The sequence below is a fragment of the Sebastes fasciatus genome, chromosome 3 (genome assembly GCF_043250625.1).
Source record: "Sebastes fasciatus isolate fSebFas1 chromosome 3, fSebFas1.pri, whole genome shotgun sequence".
Taxonomy (NCBI): domain Eukaryota; kingdom Metazoa; phylum Chordata; class Actinopteri; order Perciformes; family Sebastidae; genus Sebastes; species Sebastes fasciatus.
The window spans coordinates 7530804-7542018 of NC_133797.1; the positions used below are offsets into that span (position 1 = coordinate 7530804).

The 11215-nt window shown below is 40.4% G+C and overlaps 1 protein-coding gene across 1 annotated transcript; it reads left to right on the top strand.

Moving 5' to 3' along the window:
* Positions 1-428: 428 nt before the first annotated feature.
* On the top strand, positions 429-7953 carry LOC141763909 (uncharacterized). The gene is made up of 3 exons (XM_074628694.1): positions 429-560; positions 2685-2772; positions 5632-7953. The coding sequence occupies exons 2-3, from the start codon at positions 2755-2757 to the stop codon at positions 6748-6750; spliced, it is 1137 nt and encodes a 378-aa protein (XP_074484795.1). The 5' UTR covers positions 429-560; positions 2685-2754; the 3' UTR covers positions 6751-7953.
* Positions 7954-11215: the final 3262 nt, after the last annotated feature.

Consider the following 11215-nt stretch of genomic DNA (forward strand, 5'->3'; position numbering starts at 1 on the left):
CATTACCCGTCTGAAAATAGGACATACAGGATTAAACCAAACACTCCATAGAATAGTCAAGCACCCATCTGGACTATGCACACACTGTAATAAACCGGAAACTGTCAAGCATGTTCTTATAGAGTGCAACAAATATGACAAAGAAAGAAGGGAATTGCTATCAGGAATAGATGATGGAAATATTACATTGAGGAAAGACATCTAAGAAAGTACACAATCTTCTAATTAATTACTTAAGGGCAACAGGAATAATGTAGATAATTTAATTATTATTATTATTATTGTTAGTATTATTAATAATAATTGTTTTATTATTATTATTATTATTATTATTATTATTTTTATTTCTTTTATTTCTTTTATTTGTTTTTCCGGGCCAATCCACTGCTCCACACTCCAGTAGTCCAGTAGGTGGCGGTAGTGCGCCTATAAACTGGTTTGCCAATCGCCAATAAACACCAAAGATGCAGCAGCAGCAGAAGAAGAAGCAGCAGCAGCCAGCCAGCCTCCTCTCAACAGGCCTTCTTGTGTTAGCAGAAGAGACACTGGGAGAGCAGCAGGTTTGTGTGTGTCACTCTGTTGTTCTTGGTCTGTCTGGGTTGTGAGTGGTTACTGATGGTTAGTCTGGGTAGTCTAATGTAGCGGCTTTCTCCCGGCTCCTCGCTGCTAGCCTGTGTTAGCTTGTGTTAGCTTGTCTGTGTTGTGCTAGGCCGCTGCTGCTGGTTGTAGTTTGTTGCTTCATGTCGGTTTCAGCTTGTGAGCGTTGTGTTATCTTAAACTGTTGTTGACATGACGGACAGAGGTGAACGTGGTGTCTCGTGCTGAAGAGTAACGTGACGTTACGTTAGTGCAGTGAAACGGGGCTGAAGCTCTGTTAACGTTATGATGAGATGAGACACACAGAAGTCACATTTCCATTGACTGAATCAGAGGTTGTGTGTTGTTTTGATCTTAGTTTATTTCGGTCGTGTTGAACACTGGGGACAAAGGTTCAGACTAGGGCCTAACGTTACTGTAGTCACTGAGATGTCCTGGTCTACACATCATGTTATACAGGCTGAAGAACACATCTTTGTTTGGATACATCCCCCTAAAAATCACACCATCATTTTAACCCCTTGCCATGCCACCCTCTTCTTTGATAGGGTGGGGGACAGGAGGTACAGGGGGTCTTTAGGGGGAGATAGCAGGTCAACAGATGTCACATAGAAGTGGTGAACATCATCTGAAAGCTGGGAAACTGAAGATTATCTGAGATGCAGCTCAGCACTGTGTGTCAAGTTGCTCTGGTCATTAATAAGAAATAAAAAGTAATGACTCCATTAGTTAAAATAAATAGTGAAAGTGTTTAAGGGTTTAGAACATTATTATCACAGTATATGATGGTCATCCCCATGATCTATTATGTCTCATACATTGTTGCAGCAATTTCTTGGTTGATACCATTTGTTACATAGATTTGGTGCTACATTTTTTTTACTACTGTAGAATTGATAAAAAATGGTCAATAATCCCTCCACAATACCACATTAAGACACCAAGACCTGGAGAAACACCAATTTACACAGCCTGCTTGAATTTGGCATCAAAAACATTAGGAGATAGAGATAGGATGGCTAGCACTTCTGTTGTGTAAACCTGACAATAGGGGGGTTTCTGAGCAGTTTACACAACAGAAGTGCTCGCCATCTATTTATCTCCAAATGTTTTTGATTCCAAATCACAGCATTGCTTTTTCTATGGTGTTCCTCAAGGTCTTGGTGTCTTAATGTGGTATTTTAGAGGGATTATTGATCATTTTTATCAATTCTCCAAATGTAAAAAATGGTTAAATTCTGCACCAAATATACATAATAGAGAATGGTCATCATATACTTCTATCATAATGATCTAAATCCTTATACACTTTCAACATTTATTTTAATTAATTTATCAACTAATTAATTCATTTGTGTTTTTTTGGGTCTATTAGGGGTCTAAGAGGGTTAAAGTTATTAAAATCAATCCAATGTATATGTTTGACAATTGAATAGCTCTGCGTTGCATTAAGAAAAAATGACTGCATCCGAGCTGTTTCTTTATGTTTTTGTTTTATTATTTTTTTTAAACTAAAGTATAAAATAACAAACCCTCTGTAATCGTTTTTGCCTCGTCACTGTCTTGAGGGAATTTCTTGAGTGTCCCTTAAAAGTGTCCTCCAGTGTTGCAGCCTTTGCCTGAGTTACCCGAGTGAACTGTATTCCATTGAGGGCTTATTTTCTTCGTCGGTATATCCTTCGCATTGGATTACATTAATACATCACTCTTGGCTTTTTTTTATTTTGACTTGGCTGCATTGTTAACATCAAAATCAAAACAAACATGCAAATTATAAATAACAAACCAATAAAATTACTTTTTTAAATAAAAAAAAATGTTTTGAATAAATGTTATACTTATGAACAAAAATAAACAAATCACTTCTAATGTTTTATTTATGTTAAAGGTCACTGTGAATTATTTTAATTAATAATAATGTAGAAAAACACAGATTCGGGACGGTCCACATTCATTTCGGGACGGTTCCAGGAGGATGGTGAAAAACATTAGTTGAGAGCCCTGCCTACTAGCCACAGTAATGCTGCTGTTTTATTGTGTTAGTGGATGTTGCTGCTCTGACCAATCTCTTTATTTGATGATTTCAGAGGTGAAACGTGGAGCTGACGCGAAGAAAAGCATTTGGAGGACATTAACTTTCACCAATAAGCCGGTGAAATGAGTTCTTCAGAAGAGGTGAGATCAAATAGAAATTAACATTTTGCAGTATTTAGTCACAGATCACAGACACCACAGACTAAAACACACCTTGTTGGTTGTTCACACATTTGTTTACTTGTGCACATTCCTGCAATGCTGCTGGACCAACACGAGTGTCATTTCATCATTTTCACTCTCACCACCTTTAGTTGTTTCCATGTTATATTTATACTATGCCATTCTTTCAGTGTTGAGCAACTGTCAACAAAACTAAACACTTCAAACTGTTTCAGTGGTGTAGGAATCTTCACAAGCAAACGAATTGGGGTGGCCAAAACCCAATATTCTTTGATTTTTGTGTTACTGGAAAAAATGTAATAAATAATTCCTAACAATGACTGATATATTTGACTTTAGACATCTCTGACTACATACATGCTGAAAATCAAACATTCTTACTGTATTCATTTAGATATTTTTCAAAGTAAAAGTCCCTAGAAGTGTATGATTCAACTTTTTCCTATGGTCTAGTGTCAAAAAAAGTTAACAAAAATCGCAATATCAAATTGCAACATCAAGTCACAATACATGTAGAATTGCAATACATATTGAATCGGCACCCAAGTATCGTGATGGTATCGAATCGGGAGGTAGGTGAATCGTCCCAGCTCTAACATTGACACATCATGTTTTTTATAAACTTTCTTTTAAGACACATACAGCTTATGTTCCATAAGCCTAGAGTAGATCAAACCAGTTGCCAAGGTAAAATACTGAGTCCTTGACATGTAACACAGGCCGAGTTGGCCAGCTAGCACAGGAAAAAATAAAAACAATGTAAAAGGAATAGCTGAGCGTGAGCGCTCGGTTTTCAAGCTCATAAAGCGCTGTGAACAACTGGTGGAATGTTCCATGAAGATGTGCTGAAAAGTTTCAAAAGTGTACCTGTGTTCTTTTGGAAACTCAATGTTCAAGGCATAGAGCAGGCCAAAAAGGTAGGCAAATGCAGTGGGGAGGTCTGGTAGATCTGTGAGGACAATGGTCTCTTCCAACACAACAGCAATACTGTTGACTATCGGAAACGGGGTAAGTGCATCATCATCTACGAGAACAGTGAAGATACCCATCTTGACACCTACGGTCTGTCCATCATCTGGATCAGGGTCCTGTTGAAGCCAGAAATAGAACCAAATTCAGATCGAGTACTCGTGAACAGAAAACATGATAATAAATTAAGCTGTGAAGAAAACATTGGTTTGATTACTCAGCAATCATACAATAAATATTGGGAAGAACGTGAGTGTTCTGCCTTTCAGCTAGCCCACTAATAGTTTGGTAGCAGGTCTAGTGTTTATCTTGACATTCTGGCTACATTTTAAAGCAAATTTCTCATCCAAGATTATAGGCATAGAAGACAATTAGCAGCATGTGCATGACATTTAATGTGCACTAATGAAAAGCACCATACTGTACTCACCAGGCATTTCAGGAAAAGCTTCTCTGAACTGTCACGAACAAGTACGGGCAGACCTTCCAGACACATTCTCCCTCGATGCATCGCCATGTCAGATATCTGGAAATCAGAGAAAAAGAAAGCAATAGGACTTTTGGTTAAAAGCAGTGATTAAAGGCCAATTTCAGAATGTTTGAAGTTAGGATCCATTTGTGACTTCTTTACCTTCTTGGCTAATACAACTTTGCCGAATGTGAGAAGTAAGAAACTTGCCACTTAAAAACCACGTTCTGTTTGAACTATATAGGGCAGGAATATGGTAATAAAAATTATTCAACATTACTTTGTAATGATTTCTCAAGGTCATGGTGACCTTGCCCACCAAAGCCAGGGTAAAATGCATTTCACTGTACACTGTACTTTTAAATGCATATGACAAATAAAATTGAAACTTGTATGTTTTCTTGAGTTATGGCCAAAAATGTGCTTTGTGAGGTCACAGTAACGTTGACCTTTGACCTCCAAAATCGAATCCGTTCGAGTCCATTTTTGAGTCTAAGTGGACTATTGTGCCAAATCTGAAGAAATTCTTTCAAGGCATTTCTAAAATATTATGTTCACAAGAGTGACCTGGACCTTTGGCCACCAAAATATAATCAGTTCATCATCGAGTCCAAGTGGTCATTTGTGCTAAAATAAAAAAATTAAAAATCCCTCAAGGCGTTCCCGAGATATCGCGTTCACAAGAATAGGACAGACATGCATAAAGATGGATAGTCAGGCGAACGGAGAATCTGAAAATATACCTCTTGCCATGGCTATTGCCAGCACAAAGGCCTAAAAATCAGGCTACTTTTGTACTATATGGGGCATTTGAGCCACGCACTACATGGTGCTGGGAAAAAAAATTAGTGCCCTTTATGGATTATGACTGTCACTCCTCTGCTGCTCTCTCTTGCTCTGCCCACTTCTGTCTGCTGCTATTCCATTTACTCAGCTTCGTGTAGTAAATAAGGTCAGGCAACAAAATCAAACTAGAAAATGCATTTCCTGCTGAAAATGCGGAACTGAATTGTAAAACTGGCAGAGTTGAAAGCTGAACTGCTTGAGCTGAAATACATTGCTAGAAAAACAAGAAGCTAAACTGTAATACTGTCAAAGGTGGAAGTTGAAATTAATTAACTCGTTAGACAGAAAGTAGTTTTTGGGTGGAATGAACCTTTAAAACTGTAAGTTGTTAGACAGAAAGTAGTATTTGGGTGGAATAAAAAGCACTACAAATACCAAAGCACTCTTCATGTCATCTTTAAATGATCCAAATAAGGTATTTATCTGAAAATTGACAATATATTGTTCATTTGAAGTTCCATAGTACATATTATGGCTAGCAGTATTTTATCAAGTCCTCCACTCTGACCTTTACTTCTCTCTGTTTATTTCAGTTGAAACAGACAGACAAGGACAGCAGCAGACCTCATCAGTGTCAGAAGTGTGGGAAATCTTTCAGTCGGATTTGCAGTCTAAGAAGACATGAACTCACTCATACTGCAGAGAAATTGTACCACTGTGAACAATGTGGTAGCAGTTTTAGCCAACAAACTACATACAAGCTACACCTGCACACCCACGCTGAAGAAACACCCTACTGCTGTGACCAGTGTGGGAGGCATTTCAGCAACAAGAGTTCATACAAAAAACACCTGCGTGACCACGTTGGACCATACCAGTGTGATCAATGTGAAAAGACTTTCAGTTACTTAAGTATTTACAAGATACACATGCGTGTCCACACTAAAGAAAAGCCGTACTGCTGTGATCAGTGTCCGAAAAGTTTTAGTTTTTTAAGTTCATACAAGCGACACCAGCTTAGCCACAGTGGAGAGAAACCGTACCAGTGTGACTTTTGTGAAAAGAGTTTCACTCAGTCAGGGCATTTCAGTCTTCATCTCCGGAACCATACTGGAGAGAAACCATATGAGTGTGGCCAATGTGAAAAGAGTTTCAGTGACTTAAGTAGTTACAAGATACACCTGCGTGTCCACTCAGGAGAGAAACCATATTGCTGTAGCCAGTGTGGGAGGAGTTTCTCTCAGTTAGGTAATTACAAATCTCATCTGCGCATCCACACCGGAGAAAAACCCTTCCGCTGTGAACTATGTGATAAAAGCTTCTCTATTTCAAAAACGTACAAACAACACGTGCGTACCCACACTGGAGAAAAACCGTACCAGTGTAAAGAATGTGGGAAAGGTTTTGGTCGACTAAGTAACTACATGCGTCACCTTCGTATCCACACTGGAGAGCAACCATACAGCTGTGACCAATGCGGGAAATCTTTCAATAGTTCGTATAGTTACAGCCGACATTTGCGTGTCCACACTGGAGAGAAACCATACTGGTGTTCACACTGTAAGAGACTGTTTACTCGATCACAGTCCTTGAAGAAACACCGCTGTGTTGCAATAGATGAAGACAGTTTGATTGTGTGTAACAAAGAAGGAGAACTGAGCTGCTCATCAACAGAACCAACAAATGACAACCAACGACAACTAACGACATAAACTACAGTGTGTGTGTGTGTTCATGGTAATGAAGGAACATGTCACCCAGTGCAACAGTGGCTTTTTTAGGTGTTTGTAATAGTTTTTGGACAACAGTGGAGCTCTATGGCACAGAGAAAGATATATCAGGATGTGGATACACATACAATAATTGTTAGTGGGATACGTTCATTGTTGGTTTTGGTCCTTTCATGGGATTTTTTGACATAGAGTAAAAATATAGAATATATCACCAGACTTATCCGTTAACCTCTTCTTTACTCTGACTGGTATTAACGGACCTGAAAAACAAATACATAAACTTTATTTGTAAAAAGAAATGCAGCCCAACGAGCTTTCAAATGAAACAGTGTGAGCTTTTTAAGAAATCTCCAAATTGATGACTTTATCAACGACATGGTGAATGACACTGTTACAAAGTGAGTTGAGTCATTTTATCTTGTGTGTTCTTTGTAAAAATCTGTTTTTTACCATTAATCATGTTAAAGTTTGCTAGCTAGCTAGCTCGCTATTGTCAATCTGACAGCTCATGTTAACATTTGTTAGCAAAATGAGAAATTAATATTAACTAAACTAAACGTGCGGTGGAGAGTTACTCGGAAAGTGGCTGCTAACTCTACCGGTCGGGTGAACTGTGGACTCAGTTGTCTGTTGTAATCATACACTGCAGCTGGTGCACCGTTGCATGAAACGCACTAATCTTGTCGGTTAACGGTTAATAATCGGTTAACAAGGGTCGGTTATCGGTTAAAACAAACTTTCAGAATTAGCATATCTAATCTGCTGTCAACAGCTGCCATCCCAATTTATCAGTGTTCAGAAGTTTGCTTTAGTTGCTCACAGCATTGGAAAAAAAAAACGAATTATGTGTCAGACCTCACTGTGGGCTGAGGATAGTTTTCCTTGTAAGAACTGTTGACAGCAAGACCTGTGGATGATCCTGCAGTGTTACTGTCCAACCCACTGCATGTGTGATCTGTTAACCCTGTATGCTTTTTGATAGTAATCTGTATGAATGTAATGGTTTTAATAAGGATTGCAATTCAATTCACAACTGACATTTGAAACAAAGTGTGGAGGGTGGTTAGAGAGTCACAGCTGGATTGATGTCCATCAGAGACTTGTGTCATTTCCAGTTTGTAAGTGGTCAATTACCTGAAATTCACATATGCTAACAATTAAAACAGAACACTATTAATGATTGTAATGTATATTGTGTATATTATATTATGAATATGTAGTATTGGTCTGTGATACCATGGAGGATCAAGTCACTAATAAATGGAATATATGAATACATGCTGAAATATATTAATTAATGAAGTCTGAAATAAAGGGTTGAAGTGAATGTGTAAATGACTGAATACATAAATAATACATCAACGGCATTTTAGATCAGTCTGATAGGACTGTGACAGAGGTTACTGACAGTAAAATGATAAAACATACACTTTGACCAAACATGGTCTGACTGCACCAAGATTTTTTTTTCATTGAAAAGCATGTTAGCTTGTGAGTTCAAGGCTTACCAACAATTAAGTACTTTATGGTTCATTCCACTATCAGAATTGTTATAGTTACTGGAGAAGCTCCGATAATGAAGATCTATTTCGACCTCACTCTGACCGTCACCACGGTCTTCACCTTGAATGAAGCAGTCCTTCTTCCTATCTGCGAGACCATAATATCAACAAAGTCATGTGTCTGACTTAAGAGGCTGACCCGTAGGCTATAAAACATCCGGAAACCATGCCTCTTCCTCTTTGCCTTTCTCGCCTCATCTGAGACCGGTAGGTATGCCGGGAAGCCAATAATCCGTCACTTTATTGTGCTGGCGCCTTGTGTCCCTGAGGATTGGTGTGGTTTTCCTGGGATTTCTGTATTTTGTCGTTTTTGTCGGCGGGGTGCTTTAGATTTATCACCGTTGCTGTTGTGTTACCTGTAATTTAACTTTTTGTTTGTTGCAGGTAAGATGAGTGATATCACCTGCTGTTGATTACTCCCATAGCCTGTTGGCGTTTGGGTGAGTAGCCTGTGGCAGTATTATTTTCCTCTTGGAATGTTATAGAGAGCAGTTACATAATTACTTCGTTCAGCTGTTTTGCAAGTTAAGTTTTCTTTTTTTCCACCTCATACCTGCGCGTACAGGAGTGGTGATGTAGATAAACTGAAATAAAGAGCGGGCGTCCTCACCACAGTAACCCAGGGTTGAAAGTCGGACCTGTGGCACTTTGTATTTAGTCAAGGATTTTCCTTGTTTTCCCCTCGTGTTTTAAAGGGCGTTTTCATTTTTGTGGGCATAAATTGCTGTTTTCCCTTAAACCTCTGTGCGCTGTAGGTGGGATTGGTTATTTGTTCACCGTTGCACGTCCGCGTACAGGAAAGGGGTGATTTTAGTTTGCATAAGCAGTATTTTGTTTATATCTTGGAGCCAGTGAGTGCATATATCCCCATTGACCACTGTTCGCAGCAGGAGGGGTTAATTTGAGTTACCTTTAGTGCAGTTGAGTTTCCACTGATGGCTGTCTGGTAATATCACGGCTCCCCAGATGTGTCGTTTCTATGGGGCAGCCATGGACGTGCGCGACGGTCACCGTGAGTGTCCCTCTTGTTTGGGTAAAGCTCATTTACTGGATGACGTGGATTGTCCAGTTTAATTTGGGCTGCAGGAGGCTAGCCAAGGCACAGTACCCCTCTGAGTCCCCAGATATAGTGACCGCTAATCCACACTGTCCTCGTAAGGAGTGCGATAAGACAGAGCGCTTGGTTTGTAGGACCTATAATGCAGCTGCCCATGCGGAGCGGCAGGAAATGCACTCGCCGTCTTGCTAGCATCTCTCAGGAGGACCACTAGTGCGGATGATCAGGACACCAGAAACCTAATAGATGCGGCCCTGTCCACACACTCTCAGCTTAGTCGTGACATCGGTTCCGCTATGTCGTTAGCCATGATGGCCCGCAGGCAGATCTGGCTAGCTCAGACAACACTCCCCGAGAACATCAGGAAGGACCTTACCAACTCTACCTCTACCTTACCTCTTTAAAGAGACTGTTTGTAACTTCTTACACGTGTAAATCATTGTGGGTCGGTGTCCCATGCGCGCTCGCGTGTGGCTACACTGCTCAGACTCAGACTCCATCACAAACTACACGGAAGCACCAAAACCGCCAAGTTATATCTAGTGAAGCCCGTCTGTTAAACAGTGTTGGCCGCGGTCGGAGGACGCGGGGGAGACCGTAGCTTTGGTCTCCAGGGCCGGAGTCTCTGCTGTACTCTGCTCCTCTGCTACTCTGCCCTCCTGCTTGCCTTCACTCGCACCGCGCTCGTTCTCGCTCGGTCTTTCACTCCAGCTTTACACATGCATGCGCGCACACTACACACTGCAGAAGAGTTAGTTTAGCTCTGAGAATATCTAGTGAATGTACAGTGGACGTTTGTGCAGAAATAAATGCTGCAGCTCCTCCAGATCAACAGAGGTTTCCCGTGTCTTGTGAAGTGACGGGGCTCCGCAGCGTGAAATGTTATCATATCCGACCAAAACTCCGGTGTCTCCCCTGTCCTGTTCCCTCCGACCGTGGTCGGGAGGCTGAGGCAGGAAAAGCCAACACTAGGATCAGCAGTGATTCATGGAGAGACCTTGGTCTGGTCAGCTAACATTACTGCCAAGCAGCTGAAATATAGAGTGATATCGTGGTTTTAGCTGACGTGTGTCGCCTCAATGTGTTGAGCGATGCTCGTTCATGTCTATGTAAAGCGAGCACAAGCGCGAGCCCGATGCTGACTTTCGTTGACTTAGCGGCCAAAGGTGTCGCTGTTAACAAGCAATTTCTGATTCTTACATAGAGTCCCTTTAAACAAGATACCCACGTCAGCCTCTACTATTCTGGTAGGGTTACTAAGAAATATTGAGTCCGAGTGGGGCTTTGGTCTTAAGTTTCTCTATCCATATCTTTTCCTGTCGTGGCCCCCTGTCCACGTGGCACATGTCTGTAGACCAGTGATCTTGAAATATTGAATGGGATGAATCTGAAAATGCTGTACCAATGGGGAGGTCAGTCTGTTCTCCCCAATGCTGTAAAGATGTTGTTTTAACCTTGTTAATAAAGTATTTCCTGTTTCTCCCACATATAGAATAGTTTACAGGCCTGGCATATCATGCAATAAACCAGGTTGTGGCTGTGAAGGCTGAATTTATCCATTATTGAAGCTCCAGCTCCCCCATCTGGGTTAAACAGGAATTCCAGGGCTTTAAAAGCCCAGTGTCTGTCCTTCTCATTACTACTGATCTGTCTGTTAAAGTTGGCTTTAACCAGCATGTCTCTGAGGTTTTTATTCTTTCTAAAATCTGAAATGACCCAAAATTGATTTAATTTGTTGTTAGTCATTGTTTGTTGGAAATTATTCTTAAACTGACTCTGCAAATGCAGTAAAGGGACCAGATCAGCTGGGTCTGTACCATTATTC